Source organism: Vidua chalybeata, chromosome 1 (genome assembly GCF_026979565.1).
Source record: "Vidua chalybeata isolate OUT-0048 chromosome 1, bVidCha1 merged haplotype, whole genome shotgun sequence".
NCBI classification, from domain to species: domain Eukaryota; kingdom Metazoa; phylum Chordata; class Aves; order Passeriformes; family Viduidae; genus Vidua; species Vidua chalybeata.
Genome location: NC_071530.1, coordinates 138159666 through 138184162, shown reverse-complemented (window position 1 = coordinate 138184162; position 24497 = coordinate 138159666). Strand labels below are relative to the sequence as shown.

Sequence of the window (24497 nt, the reverse complement as noted above, 5' to 3'; positions counted from 1 at the left end):
GGATATTTCAGTATTCTATATGATACAAAAATTCAGATTTTAAGAAAAATCAAACCAAAGTAACGAAGTTTGCATACAATACATGCTCAAATGTCCATCCATTTTCAAGTGACTGCATACATGGAAACATTGTAGTAATCAACAGGTAAAACTCCCAGGGTATGTTAAAATAAAAAGGTAGAAAGGTGGAAATTATGCTTGCAGAAGCCATAGCTATAGGAAAGAAATTTTGCAAGACAGGTTAAGATGGCTAACATCTAACATCAAGGAAGAAACCAAAACCAGAAAACAAGCCAAGAACTTGAAGCTTTTCAAATTATTTAAACTTTTCCTCTTTTTAAAGAAACTCTACAATTTCTTTGTGGAGCAGCAAATCAAACTAAGTTCGTAACTATGCGTAAAAGCTGCAATCTTTGAACTGCTGTCTTACTAAAAGATCACTGTCTCATGTCAGACACTCTGTCCTGTCAAACTCTGATTAGAAAGCAAATATGTGATGTAGTTAAAAGAGGTTAGAAGTGAATAATGTCAGATTGTGAAATGATGATTTATAATTAGCACATAGTATGATGTTAATACCTGGATTTCCTGCTATAGTTTCAGTTTGCTGACTCCAGGGACAGCATCTTAGAGCAACTGATCCATGCTGTCAGGAAGACATTCAAACTGGAACAGCTTAGACATACAGTATAAAGGAATTTGAGTTTCTAAACACACTTTCATTTCCTCCAAACAATTGTTTCGTTAGGTCCTTAGTTATTTATAGGAAAGTTTATGCTTGATTAGAATGAGCTGGACGCTTTTCCTTTGCAGTGCTCTCAGAAATAAAACAGATGTGTGAGCTATCTCAGTTTGAACTGATAGAATGAGAAATAAAACAGCTGAACCTAGATTATACTTGTCTACTAAACTCTGGCAGTAAGATACTGCAGGGGAGACAAAAAGCGGTAGGAAACAGTCCATAGATAATCTACTTAAGATCAGTTTTTTCTCAGACAAAAAACATTTTCCAAAATAGAACAGACAGCCTATACAATGTTGGCTGTTTATTTGAAAGAAAAAAAACCCTGCACCTTGAAACTTAATTTTTAAGGGTGCTAGTTTTCCCTGGTCAATTTGGGAATAGAAGATTAAATAAGCTTTTGTGGCAAATACCATACTTCATTAATTGCACGTGTGCCAGGCATTGATCCAGAACATGTCAGAAGATAGTAACTGCTTAATATTTTTATTCTTTGTCCTCCCCCCACTCCTGATTCATAGCAGCTTTGTGAGATTCATGAACAAAGTAAAAGAATATTTGAAAGTCCCCTTTGCACATGTTTATATTACTTCTATATCCATTTTGAAGGGTTTTTTTCTCATGCATCTGAATGGCTGGCATCTCCCACCACAACAAGGGATCGTATTGATTGATGCTCCAGTTAAAATCAGTTCAGTCAAACTCCTGTATAATATGAGAGGGAACTGAACCTGAATAATTGGTTCATGTTAGCACTATTATTTTATATAGGTATTGGGCTAAATGAAAATAATCCCTTTGTAATTAACTTGAAATAGTAATGAACTGGGCTTAGGATCTGATTTATTGATCCCCTTGCACTTAGCAAACTGTTCTGTTGTAGCTAGGCTGGAAGTTATTGATAGATTTATAGTCTCAGGCCATGGAACTGGGCGCAGAAGCCAGAGGATGAAGATGACTGACTTTGATCTGGCTCACAATATTCAGTTGGAGATGATGGTATATGAAGATTTGTAGTAGTGAGGGATGCTATGGAGCCCCATCGTTTGCATTCAACAAAGGCAAGCAAAAAGCAATGGGAAAATGTCTGAGTGCAGGAAAATACAGTATCTCCTATCTGTAGAGATCTAGGGATGTGGTCCATTTGCTGAGGGCTTGGAAAAAGAAATCAAATGTGTTTTTGGACTTGTATCACAGAAATGAAATTAAACCTTGCCTACAGCCAAAAAAACACCCTCCCAACCCTAAATGCAGATTTTAGGGGGTGTAATCAGCAAAACTGGGGATATACATATGGTTTCACATACGGGTATTCAAATACTGGAAGTTTGTTTTGTAGTACCTAAAGAGAATTTGTCTGGGAACAGTGTAAATAATCCAATCTTTCTGGCATTCCTATTGTGCAGATTTTAACTTGATATGAACATTTTATCCAGCAAGAGTTCTTTGTCTTTTCAGAAACTGTTATTTTCTGTTGAAAATCTCCTGTACTCTTTGTTCCCATTTTTCTCTTCAAAAGTTTTTGGTTCATTGAGTTATAATAAATTCCATAGGATTGGGTAAAATCACTCAGCTGTTTCTGGAAGATTAACTTTCTTGCCAGTATAGATTTCAGAAAACACTCACTACCATATCTTTGAATTCCTGGGGAATGTGTTAACCAGCTTTATAGCTTTTATCAAAATAATATTTGAAGTGAGTTCAATGGATCTTTTGCTGATGTGCCCCCCATTACTTTTTCTTCACATTTAGGTAATTGATCAATCTGTATAGGCAACTTTGTTTTGCTGGATATTTGGGCCTGTGTAAGGCTTTGTGGATGTGCCTAAAGCAGTAGCCTTTATACTGGATCTAAAGACTTCGCTTTAAGTAAAGTTCATGTGACTAAGTTAACAGCTATGATGCTGAAAGCTATTGCCTTTGCTGCTGTATGATTAAGCCTCTTTCTCTGTTTGATCTAATGACTCTTTAATGTGTATGTTAGAGTCTGGAGACAGGCAAGTTGCTGGCAAGTAGAGAGCAGGCATTCTTTTTTCTAACCCCCAATTTTTTTATGAGTAGTAATTGGGACAGCTTCAACAGGAAGGTTGGAGAGTGCTGTCTTCCACATAGCAGCCTATAGCTAAGGCGTAGGACATGCCCAGCAAAGGTGAAGAAGCAGACTTGGATCCCCTCTGGCAGAGCAAGGAAAGGAACCTACTTTTCCTGTTTCCTGAACAAGTGTTCAAGCCATTAGGCTATTGTATAAAAGGGAGCATGACCCCATTTCCTGGTGTGTTTTAAAAGAGAATAGTGTCCCTCACAGAAAGGACAGAAATGTCTGCGTTCAGGTAAGGGTTTCAGATGGCATGTCCCAAGGGAGAAGGGTATTTATGCAGCCGTGAATAAAGACATACTGCAGTGCTCAGCAGTTCTTACAGTTGCTTCATATTGTCTGTGCTACCTTTGAGGTGCTTCCTGCTCAGCACGGCCCTGGTTCTGGAGCTCGTTGGCACAGATCTACCTCCTCTTCTATTCAGACTAAAGATTAAAGATTCAGACTAAAGAGAAAAAGATTCGGAATGTACAATTTAATTTTTTTTTAAATTTAGTCCTCCAATTTTGATTGTTTCATGGTTTTAGATCTAGACTGTCTAAGATACAGGAAGACAAATCTAGATACAAGAAGACAAATTTCTGAAAAAACATGGCCTGATAAAAGCCATCATTAGGTTTGTTGATTGTATTTCAATGCACCTGGGGGTGGGGGGGAAGGAAAGAAAACAAATAAATTACTGCATTATCTGCTACTCCACAGAATAACAAGAGGTTATTGACACTTGTTTTCTTCTCCAGTTCTAGACATCCAATATTGTAAGAATTGTCCTATACCACTCAGTCTAATGCTTTGTCATATGTGAATCACAGAATGATTTGGATTGGAAGGGGCCTTAAAGCGAATCTAGTTCCAACCCTCCTGCCACAGGCAGGAACATCTTTTAGTAGACTAGGTTGCTCAGAGCCCCATCCAGTCTGTCCTTGAACACTACCATGGTCTGGGCATCTCTGAATGGAGCATTCACTGTTTTTCTGGGCAGCCTGTTCCAGTGCCTCAGTTGTGCTCCTGGTGAAGAATTTCTTCCTAATATCTTATTTAAACGTATCCACTTTCAGTTTGAAGCTGTCACCCCTTGTTCTGTCACTACATGCCCTTATAAAAAGTTCCTTTTCAGCATTCTTATGCCCCTTTAGGTACTGGAAGGCTGCTATAAATTCTCCCTAGAACATTCTCTTCTCCAGGCTGAACTGCCTGTCTTCATGGGAAATGTGCTCTAGCCTTCTGATCGTCTTCATGGCCTCCTCTGGACTCACTCCAGTAGGTCCATGGCTGCCTTATGCTGGGAACCCCAGAGCTCGATACCCATCCCCAGATGGACCATATGGGGTCTTACGAGAGTGGAATAGAGGGGGAGAACCACCTCCCTTGACTTACTGGTTACATATATAAGTACATGTAATGAACATTATGTAAGTATATATAATGAATAAGGCTAATTTTCACAGCAACCAAAAGCCTTTCTGGATGTTCAGCCAGCAGGCTACTTAGTGTCCTAGAAAGTGATAGAAATGACTACACAGAGTCTGTAAAGCTCTTCCTTTTGTGTCCTTTATAAATCACCAGTGAGTTCCATGTGTCTACATGGTGTTATGTCATGAGTGGTTTTTAGTGGTATGGATTTCAGTGTATCAAATCTGGCATGTTTTCTGTTCTTAGGTTAGACATGTGTGACTAGTATAAAGTCTAGTCTAACTAAGACTCAGCTGAAGGAGAAACAGTGATTTTATTTGTAGGTTCTGCTTTTTATCCTCCACACTTATATTAACAGATTGAATATGAAGCTGTGAAGGTAAGACTTAAAAACTGTAGGGATTTTTAGGGGTACAGTTGTAATCAGCAGCACTTCTCATGATAAAGGTTTTCCTTTACGTTTTGCTGATTTTGGCAAAGGGACTCATACAGACGAAATGAGAATTACAGACTGGAGGCCTAAACAAGTACAGTGTTTCTTTTGTATTATTGGCAAATCAAACCTTAAAATTCTTTGTAGTCAAGTGGGCTTCCTAGAAGGTGACACAGGTGACACATAAGTGGTTGACATGAGCAAACAGACACATGCATATGAATGAGTTTCATTTTCCTTGCATGCTTAGAAATGGATCCAAATTTTATATTGTTTGTCTCACTGACTTTGGCTTAATTGTCCATAATACAGGAATTAGATCTAACTAAACTGAACAACTGTTGCTGCATATGATGTACCCCGATCTTGTTGAGTACATTGTGCTGTGCTAGTTTTTGCAACATATGTTAGATCAGAACTTGCATGAAGGTGGATGTAACAAAAGGCCCATTTCATGTCAGCATGTTGCAGACTCCCTGGACACTTTCCTGATAAACTGAAAACTATCAAACTCTCTTTGAGTGTTGCACCTGCATGTGGGCATACCTATTTATTTTGAATTTTATTTCTGGGTCATGATCAGGCTTGGAGGCTGCCTTGCACACTTGAGAGAGTCACTTCTCAGAAGCACAGGTTTCAGTCATCTCTTTTAAACAACTGACATGAAAAAAAAATGGTCGCAGGTAGAGAAATCGGTGGTGGTAGATCACACATATAAAGAAGTCCATATCCATTTGCTTGGGAGCGTTTATACATATATTTGCTTCTTATGCATATATAACTGCATACATGCATATTTACAAATATTATGTGAAAAAGCACATGGAAGAGGTATTTAACTTCTATATTGACAATAGCTGATAAGCAATGATTTGTATGATTATATGCAGTAAAAGTTCTTTATATCATTTCTATGGAGATATTTGCATGTTTACTCTTCAGAATGATAGGCAGTGATTTACAGCATGTCAGCTGCTACATAGTAAGTGTCTGGGAACATTGCCTTGCTCTATGGCAGAAATAAGCTATTTTAGCTGCCTTGCAGTGAGTAGTCTATACTAATATTAGAATATTCAGATGGACGGTTTGTGGAACAACTGATGTGATATATACTCACAGGCTTCAAAGCAAAGTTGTTTATGTGTTGATATTCCTTACCTTATTGCAGGGATATTTGATAGTGTTTGAAGAGCTGCTAATAAAAACAGTTGGTGAGACTAGTAATATTAGTGCTTATATTTAAAGTTATAAACTGCTAACATAGCCTACAGAAAAGATGAGAGCTCAAAAAGTAAAGTTCCTGGGGAAAAAGGAAAGCAACTAGGTTTTCTTCTGGTATAAATCAGTGTGAGTTTGCCTCTAAGCTTCTAAGGCTGTGTGAGTTTACAGTAGCCAAGGAACTGTCTGGTAATTTTATCTACAGAGAATAGAAGGAATGGTGCTTCTTTAGATACTAGTCTAGTAACACTAGTTAGCAAATGGAAGTCTTGATTTTCTCTTTCTTTCTTTTGTTGGTTTTGCACATCTGGTCTCCTGACCTTAATTTAAGTTCTGTTATTGTTCTGTCACAGTCTTTGTTTTAAAAATACTTATAAAATTCTAATGACACAAAAACTATGTTGCGTTCAATGGCAACAGAATAAATCTCAAGAAGAATGCACTTACTTTGAATGAATGTGATCCAATAATTTGCTTTCTTGTTTTGGTAAGTATGAACAGCCCAGAAAGCCAGGAGTTTGCCCTGAGTTTTTTCCTCACTTGTGCAACATAGATTTATGTACCTATAAATTAATCACAGTAAATAGTTTTAAGAATGTACTCTGAAGATTCTCCTAGTTTAAAATGCAGAATGAGAGTGAGGGAGAGGGAGTGAATTCTCCACAGGGGAGGTTAGAGAACTGGGTGGTGTTACACAAACTTGCATGAAAGCCAGGAATCTGTTCTGGCCTGCATGACATGAAGAACTTCATAAATGTGGGATGGTTAAAATGTTCTGGATGCTATATTGCACAAAGCAAATGAATAAACAAGAGCATTAGAAAATATTTTAGGATTAGAAGATTAAGAGTAATTGCAAAGGCAGACTGGATGGCTCAGAAGATTGGTAAGGGATCTGGAGCCTTTCACCTCCTGATTAGCCAAAGATGTAACCCAGGTAAGGGAAAAAAAAAAAAAAAAAATCATTAACGTTTGATGTTCCAGTGCAGATGGATTGTAATCAGTACTTGCAGAAGAAGCCAGGGGTCAAAGACAGCTTTACCCTGAGCATGTAATCCTTGTGGTTGAATCTCTCATGTGGATATAGTTTTTGCTAGTAGAATTTTCTGCATGAAATACATGATTACAGGAGTGGGCAGATTTTCTCTTCCTTGGTGATTTTTTTCAGATTCTGTAAGAAGTATTTGTAAACTGCTTTGGCATGATGGAATTTAGGACTGAATTTTGAAAAGGAGGAGAGAGAATAGGGGTAGCATTTGGACCAAGGACAAAATAAAAATCAAAGACCCATTTTTTTTTTTTAAAAAGAAGAAAGTACTTCTATTTGCTCAAGTCCGTCTATTCCATGAAATCATTGTCTTGACTAATTAATGTAGACATATCTGTTGGAAACATATAGTGCAGTTACACAGCTTTGTTGAAGTACTTGCCAACATACTTTAGAAAGTACATCTTGAAACACTGTCAATTATCATGTTATCTTTTGTCCTTTTTCTGGCTAGTTTTGGAAATGTGTGAGGTGTTTGAGGAGGTAGCTTAGTTGTATTAACACATGAGCTTCAGATTTTGACAATTTTCCCCATTGATGAATAAACTTAATGCTTACGAGTTTTGAGTTTATGGGATTTCAGTTTAATCCCAGAATGAGACATGGGTTTGAAGAGTAATTTTTAAAGAATATTAGTGCAACCGCACCAGCACAAGAATGGAGAAACCATTCTAATATCTGTCTTTTTTTATACAGCATAATAATTAATACCAACTATATTGCTATAGTTGAGATGTTGCAGAAATAAGTGATAATCCCAAGGTTTCATAAGCAAATGACAGTGAAGGGAGGAATTAAATCATGTTTCCACAGTCTGAACTTGTATGTTAGGTTCTCTTTAAGAAGAGAATTGTGAAAATTAATTTTCTCCTTTGTGTATTGAGGGAACTGTTGATCTATAGTTGCTCCTACATTTCCTCTACAAGCTGTACCTGTATTCGTGACTGTTACTAGCTGTGTTAGCAACTTTGGACTCCAGTGCTAGAACAGAATTTTAGCATTCCTTTTGTTTAGGTTCCTTTTTATGTTGAGAAGAAGTGTCTACTTAAGGAAATGTATCTCTGTTAGAGCAGAGCAGGAGGTTAAATTTTGTTGGGATTAGAATGAAATAAAGGGGTAAATACAAAAATCTATCACTTCTGATGCCACACAGAAATGTGGATATTGATTTCTATGGTATGTATATCTCTATCTATCTATCTATCTATCTATCCATCCATCCATCCATCCATCCATCCATCCATCCATCCATCTTCCTCTTTCTCCTCCTTTACTTTTCCTCTTTGTGGGGCAGATCAGAGAGAGCAGAAGGTGAAGGACAATTACATCAGTGAAGAAGTTAGTACCATAGACATACAACACGTAACTGGAAAATCTGGAAGTCAAGCCAAGATTTGAACCAAGTGCAGGAATCCAAACAGTTCCGCAAATGTGTGGGTTTCTTTCAAATGTGTCTGGCTGAAAGCTGAAACAGATTTAGTTTATACTGTCACTTCAAGTGCTTCTCCCAACCTCTCTGCATGGAAATCAGTTTCTTTAGTTGTCTTTGAATGATGACCTTCATGGAGCTTTTCAGTAGGCTTTGTTATGTATGAAAGGAGGCTTTTGAGTATAATAACATTAAGATGACCCAGAGTTACTTTTCACATACATGGCCTAATGCAATGAATTATTTTGAATTGTGGCAGGTTTTCAGGGAAATTCCAAACCAATAATTGGTAATCAGTTACATTTGAGTGGTGTAAAGATGTCTTTCCTGCATTACAAGAACTTAATACAGCACAGTGGGAATATTTAATTCTACTTTATCTGCTTGTGATGCAGAGAAGGATGTATTAGCATGGAACACAAACTTGCTGTGTAGACCACTAAGTAGGATTAGCACAAGTTACAGAAATTATGTGATTTACAGTCCGCTGTAGAAAATGGTAGTACTATATGTTTTACCAATGTTCTGAAATAAAAGTAATTAGCAATGACTAGCAGCTGGGATTATTGTCACTCAGAGTTTGTAACTGGTGTCCACAGAGTGTCTGCAAAATACGTTTGTTATTTGTAACTCTGTGGCTGGACAATTGAGGGAAATGAATGTATTTACTCATTAGAGCCATTTAAGGTAAAGCATTTTGATCAGTCTTCTGTGGATGCATAGAACAAATATACATAGCTAATTAAATGAATGAAACCAGATCACCTTGCAATTTACGTAATCATGCGGTGAACTGCTGTTCTTTTCTGTTTACTGTAATTCCATCAGTGCTTTCTTTAAGTTGTCTTTTGACACCACTAAGACTTTGAACATTGAAATAATGCAGTGGATGAAGACCTTAAGTGCTAGATACTGGAAAGCAGGCCCAGATCCCACTGGTGTCAATGGGATCAGGCTAAGCATGGCTTTCTCTCCAATTCTTGCTTGCTATAAAATAAATAAAGGGAGGTAACTCCTGCACTACAGAAGACCTGTTAAACATCCCTCTTGCAAAGAACCTCTTCAAAATCAAGTTCATAATTTGATAGCAGAATGTGAAGCCCCAGCTGAAAGTGAAATTGTTCTTACAGCTAAGTCTTAATGATTTGGCTGCCTGACTCATCATTGCCTAATGAGATATGTTTCCTAAACAAACAGAAAGCCATTTTCAGTTTATTTAAGGAAAGGTTTTAACCAGTGTATGGGGATTTTGCTTCCTTAAGGAAAAAAATAAACAGAAAAAAGAACTGGAGACTGAATAGAGGCAGCTCATTATATCATGATTTAGTAACTCATTGCCTCACTATACATGCTCAATTCTGATGAGATATAAAGGATAGCATTTCATTCTCTGAGCTAAATGGCTAAAAGGCATTAATATTACATTTAAAAATATTTACATTTCATGCTCTGTATGTCCTGAGTCTTTCCATTTGGTGTGATACTCAAGGAGCAGTGATCATGTTATCTTTGTGGCATAGCTGTTGAGGAGGAGAAGAAAAATAATTACACCATTTGCCTAATGCATTAGAACTGAAACCTGCAGAAATGTAGTAATACACTTACTGGTTGGGAGAATGCAAATCAAACTCTGCGAGGCTGAATTTTATATTCGCCGTAAGACATTTTCTGGGTGTAAAAACTAAGAATATGTCACAAGGGAGCTTCCACCCATGTCTACACCATGTGTCGTAGACTGGATGATGGCAAAGGAGTCGATGCCTGTGGATTTTGGGAATTATCTTCTGGATGCTGCACACTATTTGCTACTCAGGAAAAGAAGCTGTGTAATGTGACATTTTTGTCAAGAGATTGTTTCTTTGGCCTTCAAACCAGTTGTACAGGAGCAGCAAATCTCCTCCTGATGTCAGGGGCAGGTGTGGTGCACTCCTGGGAAGGGCAGGCCTGCCTTGCTGTGAGAATATGGGCTTTAATAACATCAGCCCTGGAAGCCTTCTTCCCTTCCTGCAGAGCATTTTGCTCAGACATCATGAGAACAGTTAAGTAGACCTACCTTATTTTTTTGTGTGTGTAATTAGTGATGTCATGGACTTGGGTGTGGTAGTTTTCTTTGCCACATGCCATTTTTCTACTGTAGTTTTTCCATCCTTGTTTTACTAAATTGAGCTCTGTGCATGAGAGGAACAGAAGATTTCCTTGGAGAATGTCTGCAGTGAGTAATCCTTGAGAAAACTGCCTTTTTTTTGAGACATCAGCCACTATGTCTCTGTGAAAAGGCATCCTGGTGGATACTGGATATTCTTGTAGGAATGATCGTTGTAAGAATTGGTCACACTCCCAACACAATAAACTGGATTTGTTATTTGAAATTAAATTTTTGCTTGCTTGAATTTAGAAAGCAATTCTCTTTGACTGTAAAGCACAAATATGATTAAAGCATCTAAGTCAAAAGACTGAGGGTCAGTTTTTTTCTTCCACACCTGGTATAGACTCCCAGGAAAGTCTGCTTTCAAAGGGTTCAGAGCTATGGGACCTGATTATTGGATCTTCTGTCAATGATACTATTTAATGATATAGTGAAGGAAGGAACAGTCCCATCAGCACTAAGATCATCTTCTGCATGTTTTGCCTCAGTCTCTGCAAATCAATACATTTGTTATTCATATAGACTATATATTCAGCTATGAGAAACATTTAAAAATATTCATCAACAAATGCTAAATATGTGAGGGTATACGTATGATATCTTACATGGTACAAATGAAAATGGTGGCATGGTGGCAGTGATTAATAAAAGAAGCTTATAAGTCAATTACTCTCTATTTCTCTCTCCCCCCCCCCGCCATTTCCACTCCTTGTTATTTGAATAAATATACAGTGGAGCTAAAATGACCTTATTCTTTATTCACAGGTTACTTTAGGTGGAACCTTTATTGGAATTGGGCGGAAAACTCCAGATTGCCAAGGCAACACCAAGTACTTCCGCTGCAAATTCTGCAATTTCACCTACATGGGCAACTCCTCCACTGAGCTAGAGCAACACTTCTTACAGACTCACCCAAACAAAATGAAAGCAGCCCTTCCCTCCTCTGATACTGGTAAAACTTCAGAGAAAAACTCCAATAAATCCAGTCCTACTCTTCGACCATGTGATTCTGGAGACTTGGGGAAGTGGCAAGACAGAATCACTGTAAAAGCAGGAGATGATACGCCAGTTGGATATTCGGTGCCCATCAAGCCAGTAGATTCCTCTAGACAAAATGGTACCGATACAACCAGTTACTACTGGTGTAAATTTTGCAGTTTCAGCTGTGAATCGCCCAGCTCTTTGAAACTATTAGAACATTACAGCAAACAGCATGGGGGAAGCCAGGCAGGAAGCCTCCACCCAGATCTGAATGATAAGCTTTCTAGGGGATCTGTCATTAACCAGAATGATCTAGCCAAAAATGCAGACGGGGAGTTAGTGACAAAGACAGACAAGGGTGCGAGTGTGGCAAAAAAGAAAGACTTGAGTAGCAAAGGAGCAGAGGACAGCATGGTGACAAGCTACAACTGTCAGTTTTGTGACTTTAGGTATTCAAAGAGCCATGGCCCAGATGTAATAGTGGTGGGCCCACTTCTCCGTCACTATCAGCAGCTACACAACATTCATAAGTGTACCATTAAGCACTGTCAGTTCTGTCCCCGAGGCCTCTGCAGCCCAGAAAAGCACCTTGGAGAAATTACTTACCCATTTGCTTGCAGAAAAAGTAATTGTTCCCACTGTGCTCTCTTGCTTTTGCACCTGTCTCCAGGGGTGACAGGAAGCTCTAGAGTCAAACACCAGTGCCATCAGTGCTCATTCTCCACTCCTGACGTGGATGTTCTCCTGCTCCACTATGAGAATGCACACGAAGGCCAAGCGTCTGATGTCAAACCAGAAACAAATGCCCTGCCAGGGGCAGAGGGGCCGCTGACGCTCAAGGAGAACAAAGAACACTCATGTACCAAATGTGACTTTACCACCCAGGTGGAAGAAGAGATTTCCCGACACTACAGGTACGGTGAAGTTTCAAATGATTAATGATTGGAACCCAAACAAACAGTCCCCCACCATAGTTTCTTAATTAAATGTCACCATTCCTCAAACATTTGAGGAAACTGGAAATCAAAATAGGAATGTGTATAGATATAAATCTTTACAGCCAGAGTCCAATCCAACATCCACTTTGTTTTGGAAAACCACCAGCTAAGTTGGTGGATTTAATTATATATTTAAACCTATGCAGAGGAGAGGGAAATCTGGCTTTGTGTGCAGATGCTAAAGTTTCAGCATATTTGAGGTTTGGTCAGCTATTTTCCACCCAGAATCTTTTAGGTACTATAGGTACTATTTTAGTTTAGACTTTTTCTGAGAAAGTTGGCATCTTCATTCAGTCAGGGAACACAAATGGCTTTACTTTCCAAGATAGACTGTGAACCCTTTATGCTCCATAACAGTGCTTCAATGTACTACCTTTTTGTAGTATTTTCCATTCCCTAGTCCAGCAATGTAATAATTAGTTTAAGAGCATTCCACTGCTGTTTTGGTGTTCGTTTCCCACTGGGAGCAGACACTCTTTTGTCTGTTGATGTCATTCCCCAAGATCCTTTTGCAGATGCTTATTTTTGTGTTGCTGGTTTACAGTGTCATTCTATTTATTTTAAATGCTAATGTTCCTATTTGGAGGTGGATGCAGCCAGTCTCCTGACTCAGTCTGACACAATGTCATAGTAGCAGCCAACTCCCTGCTAAACTTCTTGGGTCAGTTCCTGGGCTGTTGTAAACTGGCAGTCCAGTTTGCATCAGAGGAGGAGCTGGCTTTTAGAGTTTGTAAAGAGCAACAGTTATGTGCCACTGCAAAAGTGATGTTAAATATTAGAAAATCATGCTGAATATGTTAACAGTTAAGGCTAATGCGTCAACAACAACGGAAAACTTCAGTATCTATCTCATCTAAAAGATCTTTGTGTGGAAGCCAGCTAGAATGAAGACAAAAGAAGATGCATTTTCAAAGCTAAAGCTTTGTTAAAAGCTCAAGAAACTGTGCCATGTTTAATAGATTCCAAGACATCCAAAATTAACAAAGGCAGACTGGGGCATGATACTTTAATAGAGATTAAAGCTGGGGGCATCCAAATGTTGCCCAACAGAGGGCTGCATTGGCAATATATCAGGAGTCTATTTAGAAAAAAAAAAAAAAAAAAAAAAAGAGCAGATTGCTCATCTTTAATTTGGAGCTAGGGCCCACAGAGGCTTCAGGTCCCAGCATGTAGTTCCCCATTTTTGATCCAAGTGGGCCTGAGGGATGTTGTGTGGATTAATTAGTTAATGTTTGTAAACTGCTTTGAAGATGAAAAGTGGTATCTAAGTTCCAAGCATTATTATAACAGCTTTGAGCCATGCTGAAGAACTCCATAGGCAGCACTTTGTCCGCTGCTGGGGCATGGCATGATCTTTTTTTAGTGGTTAAGTAACTGGAAGATTGAAATGGCTCCTTTACTGAAAGAATCCAACCTTTTATTTTGCTGCAGCTGGTAATTTAAGTTTTAACAAGCATGCCGAGCTAGGATCCTTTTTCCCAAGAAAGGAGAAGCCATGACTTTCAAAATTAAGTGCTAAGTCTGAGATGGAATAGTTGTAGCTGCTCCTTCGGAGGGCTCAGCACCCTGCAGTTCTGGCAGTAGTTACAGGGAACTGAACTTTGGAAAATCAAGAGATACACTTTAAGCATTTTAGTCTCAAATTGTTTGTCCAAGATTAGGCTATTTTGTTTAAAACACTTGGAAGAACACCCTCTGTTAACCCCAGTCTATGACATTATTGACTACTCTGAGGATGTGTGTAAAGCAAAGTACAATGTCCCCATAACTGCTAACTTCTTTCCCTTTCTCCTGTAATTTCCCCTTGATAATATGAATTTTATTTCTTTTCTACTTGTACTGCTGCTGTTTTCCCCTACTGTCCATCTTTTTTGAAATCACGTAAGTTAGTTCAGTTTGTGGTAGGTGCTCTGTAATGGCAAGCACCAACAGATTTTATTGTTTTTCTATGTATAACCTAATTTTCACTCTATCAAACTAAAACTTTGAGGCATTATAACTTTTGTTTTTATTATTATTATCAGGCCTTTGTTTTTTTTTAGTAGAAGCTTGGCATGTATCAGATATGTGTTTTCTTTTCCTTTTTGTATTTTAGGACCTAAAGATAAAGCATAGTTCAGATTTTAAAAAGTAGAACATCTATAAAATAGTAGTGTTGATTGATAGTCAGAAACTTGCTAATGTAGTCAGCTCACATCCTACTGGGCTTCTCTGTTTCTTAGTCAGAATTTGTCTCAACGCTGTTATGCCGCACATTATGTACATCTGATGTATTTAAAATGCTGTACATGTGCATGTCTCTAAAACCTCTTCATTTATATAATAAGGAGCTGAATGGATTCTAATAGTAAACATAATACTAAACATTAATGTGGTGAAAAAAAAAATGTTCTGCTGTTCATGTATTTAGATTTAGCCTTGATAATCTGGAGTTGGCTTTAGGTGCTCTGTACATATTTTGATTCACGTATTTTTTGTCTGCATTATTTTAATTTTCGAGTCATATGTCTGAACAACATGCTTAATTTATTTTATTATTTATTTGACTTTCTTTTGGCTCTACATCTACAATTTCACTATGTATTGCTAGCTAAAAAATATTTATATCCCAGTGTTATTCCTTTGCAGCCATGTATTTGCAACAGTATTAGAATTTGCAAAAGCAGTTCTTTCAATTTTTCTTTCTACAGAAATGTATACTTACACTTAGCACTCATTCAGTATTTCTTGACATGATTATTTGAGAGCTGTTCATTTAAATTTGAAGTCAATGAATCACACTGCACTTGAGCTTACTTGTATTGAAACCTCACTAAAATGTGCTTATTCAAATAAATCCCTAGAAGATTTATTGGCCTTTATTTTCCACTAATTCTGCTACTACTCATTTTCCATTATACCTCTGAGGAATCAGATACTATTCATGTTCATTGCAAAGCTTAGTTTTTTCTCGAAACTGTCTGGTATTCTGAGGACCCAGAAGATGCCAACACTTCTAATTTAGATAAAAATCAAACTGAGTATTTGGGCATATTTTGCATGTTGTTTCACTTAGTCTAGAGATTATTTTCCTGCTTGTTCCAAAAATATTAATTTTGAGTATTTTTGTAAAATCAAAGCAGCTTCTTGCAGAAGTGTCTCTTTTTTTCTTATAATTTTACTAAAATGTGGGAAAACAGTGCATTTTTTCAATTTTGCAGAAGATAAAATTTTTCATGTAAAACCTTGTTTGACAGAAAGCATTTGATCAGTGCTAGTTATAATTAGAAGTGCTATGCTGAAAAATCCTCTAAACTTTTTAAAAACAAGGTAGGATAGTGATTCATTAAACTACAAAATATAATACGAAAATGTAAAGACTCAAATGAAATAAAAGCTTTGGCAGTGATGTAGAAACATTTTTCTAATAAATTATTTTGAAAATGCAGATGGCAGCAGTTCTGTAAAGTTCTCTTTAGAAACTAATTTCAAGTTAATTAAATAATTCCTTACCTCTCAAAGATAAAGGAGGTAGAGGGGCAAAAGGCAAAGGGGCGCTTGGGGCTTTCGTCTTCTCAGTGCCCGGACTGCAGGTCAGGGATGGGGTGTTGGGGACAGGGGTGTTGGGATTGACCCTCAGACTCTCAGGCAGAAAACACCAGAGCAGGGTCTCAGATATGCAGATTATGGAAATGTGGCGCCTTTGAGACACTTCCCTCAGAGAAGAAACTCAGGGAAAAAAATGTCAATTGAGGCCCACCAGCTCCCAGTTTTACAGCAGAGCAGAAACCTTCACTCAGGGAACAATAGCAGCAGCTATGAGGGCCTTTTCCTTCCTCATGACGCCTTAATTCACTGCTCTGAACTTGTTTGCTCTTGCCAATGGCTTTTGCTCTCCTTTGATCTCAGTCTTGCTCTCCACTCTGCCCTGTCTTCTCTCCATTCTAACACTACGCTGCATTTTCGTCCTTGCTTTGCTGGCTGTCTTTTCTTCTGAATGTTTTCCTTCCCCATAAGCTTGAGTGCAGCACCCATCCCAAAAGTTAACTTTCTTATAAACCTGTTTTTTCATGAGAAATTATAGTAATTATAATATTTATAATTAAAATAAAATGTGAAAAAATGGAAGTGATATGATAGCCATATCTTCTTCCAGAATATTTTTTATGCCCTAGAGCCTAGGACTGTCTTCAGGTAATTAAAAAAAAAAATTACTTGTTTTGTAGAGGATGGTGTTTTGTAATACTTCAGACTAGCTAGAAGTATGTCAACAAGACTTAATTAACAACTGGCTAGTGTCGGGAGTCTTGCAGCCTGTTAGGAAGTTCAAATAAAGAACATTACATCCATAAAAAACCCCAACCATGTGATCTCTCAAGCTTCAAGATTTTGCGAGGAAAAATCCTTGTCTCTTACAGTTCCCAATTAAAGTACTTTTCAGTAAAAATAATGATAAGATTTTTTATAATTCTCACAATGTAACTGTGCAGCAGAGGTTTTGCCTGAATTTCTTGATATTTAATCTTGGGATTGGGCCATAAATGTTTTACTGTCCACAAATAATCAGGTCTTTGCTTTATTTTGTAGTAAAAATAATAATGCTAGTGGATGGGATGACATTGCCAGTCCAATGCCATATTGCAGAGAATGCCAGTTTATGGCTTGAACCTGCTGTTAGTGTGCTTGAGGGCTGTATAAATAATAACAAAGAAGGAGGAGTGCTGTTTTCTTCTTCATTTACATCACTTTCTTCCATCCTAAGATTTTCCTCTTAGAGTAGCTCTGTACCAATACCCAGTATTGCATCAGACAAATTCAGAGTTTCAGATAATATAGCTGTGGTTCAGCTGTAAAGTGTAACTTTGAGGTAACGCACAGGAATGCTTCTTGGTACTTTGCAAACTGGAATTCTTAAAATTTTGTTGCTTAGCCTTGAAGAGCTTTGTACACAACTCTAGATGTAACTTGGGCTTTTAGAAACATAGAGTAGGCTTAATTTCTAGTAAAAGAGAAATCAAACATTGCCAGTTTGTTTCCCTGCTTGCTGTCAGGGTGGAGTGAAAACTGAGAAGAAAACATTTTCTTTTTATGCCTTGTTGGGGAAAGAATAAGTTCCCAACTTTCAAAAGTTTTCTAATGGCTGATGATAGTTACTATTTTATTATTTGGGTCTGTGACTTATATTGGACAGCTCCAAACTTTAGCTTACATTTTGGAGCTCGGGGATAGAATAATACACAGGACAAACCCATGTAAAGTATGAAGATTTATAATGTTGATGGCAGATTTTTAATGCACACTGGAAGGTGTACGTTCTGAAACAAAAAGCCTGTTGGGCTACTATCTACTGAAGTATGTCTTAATTTTTTCCATATCACAGTGCTTATCACAGTCTCATAGAAGAGTATTATCACAGTCTCATAGAAGAATGCTTATATGACTGTCTTTGAACCAATTAGAAATAATTTAAATTAACAAACCTTTAATGTAATAAGGATGATTGTAACTGGGCCTCAGCCATGTAGTTACAACTGCATCTAATATTCAGCATTTATTTGTGTCCTCAGAAGTGTGGTGTATATGGCTCCTGATCAAAAACATTTAGTCAGTGTGGAATGGAAAAATAAAAAAAGACAAGTTAGGCAGAAAAAGATCAGCTGTTTGGAGGTGTGATATCTGTAGATGAGAGCCAAGTTAGGAAGGGGGTTAGCTATTGAAATAGCCAAGTTAAACAAGAGACACTTAGGGCTAAGTAGTGTCCCAAAGGATTGATAAACTTTCACATGGGGAGTGTATGTGGTTGAGCCATTAGCCCCAAATGGTGTCTTGTTTAACTTGGCTTTTAAGATAACTAGCCCCTGTCTAACTTGGACTTCTCTGATGGTATCCCACCTTTACAGGGCTGACCCTCCTTATAACTTGGCTTTTTGTATTTATAAAATGGTTTTGATCAGATAGCACTCTTTTTTTTTTTTTTTTTTTTTTTTTTTTTTCTTTGTTCAAGGGAGAATTAAGCTTGGTTTAGAAAAGAATTGAGTTTCAAGAGAGAATATATTAGTGTTGCATTGAGACACAGGCTGATTTTAATAAAACTCAATTGTAGAATGAAGGAAAGGGAACATGGCCAGAACAGGATTTTAACCTACAGCTTGCTCCCACAAGTAGGTTTTGTTGCCATAAGGCTGTGTGGAGAATAACTGAATCTATTTTTTTGCATAATGGAACAAGACCATCTAGTCCCTTAAAATGAATATAAATACAGAAAATGACAAAAAGAAAACTGATATTGCACTAGGGCTGAAAAGCATGAATCCGAATGTGTACTCATGTCTATGTGCTGACACAACTGCGAGAAAATCAGACAATGTAAATAACATATGGTTTGTTTTTCCAACAAAAGGAGAGAAGGAAGGCAAGGGGGTTTAATAAGTTTGGCAAGTTGTCCCTTCTAAGCTATCATAGTCTAAAAGGGACATTTTGTGTATCATTCCAATTCTATAGATGCACCAAGAGCCAAATCCTGCTCTTACTGAAGTCAATGGGAGTTTTGCCATTGACTTCACTGAGACAAAGATTTGGCCTTAAAAGAATTAATTCTAACAATTGGAATCAGGGCAGTAACAGATCTCTCATACAAGTTTTGTCCTGTGTGGATAGTGAAAGGCTCATTTTTTTTAGCTTGGCTAAAGACACTGTTGTGACTCCGAATGCCTGGGGTGTGGATTTGTAAACGTGTCTGTAGGGAAAAGCTCTCCTAGAGTTCTGTACATTTTGCAGGGCAGGGATGATATTTTGCTCTGCATTGGTAGGATGCTGGGCGCAGCAGGGCCCAAGAGCCTGATGAAAGGCTCTGACCACTCCTGTGTTATGAACAATTATTCATAACGGCGTTAGAGAACTCAAAAACAGTGTTCTGTTCCTATGATAGATACAGTAAGTGGCTAACATGTTGTTCTCATGTAGCAACATATGCTTTACATAATTTACTAATGCAGTACTTTTTATAGGCTTTTAGAGTAAAAACAGGAAGGCGTGTTATTCCACTCTGTTCCACAGCTCCTACCCAAGAATTTCTATATTTGATGGGAAATGCAGTTTGTAGAGACACAGCCAACTATTGTGCTTTATCTTTAGAGCAGCATCTTTTTAAGTTGTATTAAAATGTCCATAGAGATCCAAGTAGTGCTGTCTCTTGTGTACAACCTTCTGTCCTTTGGTGTATTCTTATCCATAAGTTAACCAGAGGTCTGTTCAAAATCAACTTTGTGAAGCCAAAGTATATGAAATAGGTGGAAAGTAAAGGACTTTAAAAAATATTTTAACTTTCTAATATAGATTTATACTATATGAAGTGCTTTTATAATAACAAGAGAACTGTCCTCTTCTAACTATTTGATTTTGGTTGAAAAATATGTTTTTTTAGTGTTTCTGCTGCAGCAGAAGGTGAAAAGTATATTGCAGTAAACTGAAGAATAAAAACACAAAATCCCAGTGCAAATTTCATGAAGTTTAGAATAATGCCATGGAATGTGAAGGAACAATAGGAGGCTATTGCAAGGCATGGGGGGAAAAATCAGCAGTATTTTTACCCTGTTGTATAAGGCACAAAAGTAAACCTGCTTGCTTTATTCAGAGAGGGTCATACTATAAGTTTGATTTATTTTCATAATCTTGGTAGGTAAAACCACTGTTGAGAGGGAAGGCCAAGGGGTGACTCTCATGTTAATGTGCTTCTTCTTTTCTTCCAGGCGAGTACACAACTGCTACAAATGCCGTCAGTGCAGCTTCACAGCTGTTGACACTCAGTCACTACTAGAGCACTTCAACACTGTGCACTGTCAGGAGATGGACATCACTACAGCCAACGGGGAGGACAGTCATGGCGTTTCGTCTATCAAGGAAGAGCCAAAAATTGACCTTAAGGTCTACAGTCTGATTAATCCAGACCCCAAATTAGGGGAGCCCATATCTGACAGCATAGTGAAGAGGGAAAAGATAGAAGATAAGGAAGTGCTCAAGGAGAAAGGCTGGACTGAGAGTCCCAGTGATGATCTTCGCAATGTGACCTGGAGAGGCACAGACATTTTGAGGGGGAGCCCATCATACACACAGACCAGTCTAGGCTTACTGACCCCCGTGTCTGTTGGCCAAGAGCAGCCAAAGCCTTTAAGGGATAGTCCAAATGTAGAAGCTGCCCATCTCGCAAGGCCCATTTATGGCTTGGCAGTGGAGAGCAAGGGTTTCCTGCAGGGTGTCCCAGCCGGAGCAGCAGAGAAAGCCGGGCAGCTCACCCAGCCCTACTCTGGATCCGGGGACGGCAAGGCAAAAGACGAATCCCAGTCCTTATTACGGGTAGGAAACCTTTTTTTCCCCCTCCTCTTGCATTTTATGATTGCATGTATGTTGTGTTTGATTGGCTGTGCAAATGATTTCTTCAGGTCCGGAGCAACGTGGTTGTGGTTCTTTTAGGGTATGGAAACAAACAAAAAAAAAAAAAGTCAAGGAAAGACTCAAATTTGTAGAGCCAAACTGGCAGGTAAATAGTAAAGCAATCTATATATTGATGGAGTATTAGTAAGCTTCTGCTTTTACTATTTAGCTCTGGTTGAATTTTGTTTAATCATTCCTGCTAATTGTGCAGGTTGGTGATGCATTTGAAAAAGGGAGGTTTAGAACCCCAGAAGGCTGCACATCTGTTACACTAAAACAACTAATCACCTCTTAAATTTTGTGGTGGTGTGACAGTTTGCACTTAAGCAGGATTTTATATTACTACATATCTAAGAATACAAAATGTGAGTTAAATATTAATAAAAAGTAACCTTTTTTTTGCGAAGCAACATAATTATATATCAATTTTGACACTTGTCTGGTTGCCTTGGAAACAGAAGAAAAGAAAGGATCTCATGTGATAAGAGAAGGTAAATATTTGTCCCACCAAATAATTCGTATATTTTTTTTTAACAAAAGGATCTATGTACAAGGAAGTTTCCCTTCCATCAAGGTGTGTTTTTCCCACTGTAGAGAAAATTGAGGTTAGAAGAGATCTCACATTCTGAGGAGCTGAACAGGGAGACAAATAAATGCTTTTCTCCTGAAGTCATCACATGTTTTCAGGAGCTGTTCCCTATCTGAATTTATAGAAACTTGCCACAGGAGCAGTCAGTCTGCAGACAAAGCTCACTAGAATGGAAGTGATGATGTGTTGGTTTCCTTTTTTGTCTTTTATAACAGCATTTATAACAATAGCATCAATTAGTGTAACATGTCACATGTAACATGTAAAAAGGAAGATAAATGATTTATTCTGATGGTCTGCTAAGATTATACACAGGTATATCTGTCTCTGTACATATAGAAGTTTCCAAAGCTGTTTTAAATGAAGTCATTGGTCTTAAAAATACTGCAGCTATTCTAATTATAAAACAGAGTGTCTGTAATTTAAACTCTGCATGCAATTTAGGGGGACCAAACTTTTGTACCTTAGTTATTGTTCTCAGATTTCAAGTCTGTGAGAAGCAGTTACAGTATGATAGCTTCATTGTTGCTAACCTGGATGTGTGCTCAACGTGGATGGCAGGATTATATTTCTCTCCTCTAACATGAAATATGTATTAAAATACGTACATAAACCCACGCAGCAGTGGAATTCCTGCTGTACATATGATGTTAGTTCCATCTCACTTCAGTATTTGTACTGGTTCTTAGCCATATGCAGACGGATTCTCCAGAGGAGCCATTTAATCTGTGGTTTATCAGAACCCAAATTATTTTAATTTATTTTCAGTTTTTCAAATATTTTCATTTATTTTTTGACTGCCAGAAGATGAAAGAAAACCAAACAAAATCTGCAAAATGACATGGTAGTATGCAGAATTAGCTCTATAAAGGTCTTAATTTGGTTGGTAGCTGGACCTAAAATCTTAGTAAACAGTAGAATAAGGCCATTATATTACCTGTTTTAGCCACTGCTCTATATAGAATGGGAAACTATGCTGGCTGCTTCTTATGCCATTTTAAAAATAACTTCAGATGCTTTTTTAAAGTCTTTATACAAAACCATTTTTTTACATGTATATATATTTTCAAATTAGTATTTTATCAATTTCAAAATACTTTGATCACTTCTGGGTCTAAAAAACTTGTATCTTCCATACTGATCACTTCTGGGTGTGTAAAACCTATATCTTCCATACTTTTCTGGAAAAAAAAAGTCTTACTTTTGTGTATTAACAGTGCATATAAATTAGTTCCTTGCATTTTAAAGTGTGTACAACTCTACTTTTCTTTTAAATCATTAGATTTATTAGCAGATTATGTTTATACTGACTGATAAAACCATATCAACATACTTCAGACAGGAATGACTTTTGTGTACACCTTTAGCTGCCATGCTCTTTGAACTCTGTTGTGCCAAGGACTTGTTTGTCTGTGTCTTTTCCTTACTGATAATATTTGAATTTCCACTTTTCTTTGAAAATTGGGCAAGTTGCTTTTGTCAGCTTGCAATATTTGTAAAGAAAGTGGGGGAAAGGAGATTAACTTTTATCATCTGCTGAACAGAGTCCCTAATCTTACATATTTCATCATGATTGATGGATAGAGAAAACAAAATGAGAATTGAAACTTCTTGAAGGTAAGGAGTGATCTGAAGGATAGGCAATATTGGGAGTGTGACTCTGTGAGTCATACTATTTCCCTCTTCAATCTGTGAAAAAGATCATAAAAACCCAACTCTTTTAATTTGCTCTTGATTTAGTTTTCTGCAGACAGAGTTATGAGATGCAGTACTGGAGCCATGAATAAGAAAACAAAGTGATGGTCAGCTTGACCACTGGGAGCTTAGTGTCAAGGATTATCTGACATACAGATATGTATGCCCAGAAGCTCAATTGGCCCAGAGAGAAATAAAAATTGTTCAGAAAAGAACTTACCATCCATTCTTGAAAAAGCTAATTTTTGTAATCCTCTGAAATAAAAAAAAGTGCTTTGTTGTTAGGCAAATCTCTCATTATTATCTATTTTTGGCTACATTTATTTTTCTAATATGAAAAGCTAGTAGGAGTAGCTAATGCTGTCTAAAAGTTGGTCCTCTCTGAAAGCAAAGTGTTAACTCAATATATCCTTCTAGTATCATATAATGAATGCTTATGCAAAACACTGTATCCCAGGACAACTGGTGACTAGGAAACAAAACCTATAATAAAATCACTGTGGACACCTTCATTTTTTTTCCCCCTGAAGATTGACACAGAGGAAGCCAAAAATTTGGGATTACTCAGTGAATAAACACTGAGAAATGGACTAAAAAAGAAAGTTGCTAACACATCCCTTTGGTTGTACTGGCTATTCTGTATTTATAAAGTGGTTCTGCTTATTACAAATGATTTGTAATGATTTGACAGTAGCAGCAATACCATGTGCTTTTAATTTTTTGCTTTCTTGATGATGTGGGGAAGGCAAAACAGAGATCAGGTTTTTTTCACATTTCTTCAGGTAGATAGAAGTTGATACTACAACTTTAGAAGTGATTAGCATTTTGGTAAAATATCAGAGACAGTACAAATCAATTAGAGAAGGGGTGAAAATATGCCACGGACCACATAAATTCTTAATGTTTACAGGATAATTAATTTTTGGAAATGCTTGGCATAATTTCCAGCTTTGGATGTTGCCTAAGCCATTTACATGCTATTTCTTGCATTCCTTCTGTACATGATGCCCATGTTCCTTCCCTAGGCTCTGTGCTACAGTAGATTGTGGGAGTCATTGGGGTAAGATTTCTTTCATTTTTAGAATCTAGAAGACCAAATTACTTGTGACCTTTCGGGAGCTAGAGATAATGCAAACACATATGCAGTTGATGCATCTTTATCCCTGAGAATGCTTCTAAGCTGTGTGTGTGTAACAGAATCTTTCTCAGGGGCTTGGTACACTTCTGTGAGTAGCTTTAATTTATTTTTCTTATTAAAATATTCCCAGCAGCTGTACTTATAGCCAATCAGTATGTTTTGC

The 24497-nt window shown here is 37.5% G+C and overlaps 1 protein-coding gene across 6 annotated transcripts in view; it reads left to right on the top strand.

Moving 5' to 3' along the window:
- The window catches only part of TRPS1 (transcriptional repressor GATA binding 1), a 214197-nt gene that overhangs the window by 44515 nt on the left and 145185 nt on the right, over positions 1 to 24497 (top strand). For 4 of the 6 annotated variants that reach the window (XR_008430109.1, XM_053938816.1, XM_053938811.1 and 1 more), the window contains 2 exons: positions 11290 to 12419; positions 20231 to 20834. Coding sequence is in view for 5 of the 6 variants with exons in the window: in XM_053938816.1 (XP_053794791.1) it covers positions 11290 to 12419; positions 20231 to 20834 (1734 nt within the window). In the remaining variant the exon portion in view is untranslated. The remainder of the gene's footprint in view (positions 1 to 11289; positions 12420 to 20230; positions 20835 to 24497) is intronic. The other 2 variants (XM_053938829.1, XM_053938821.1) reach the window with 2 other exon arrangements.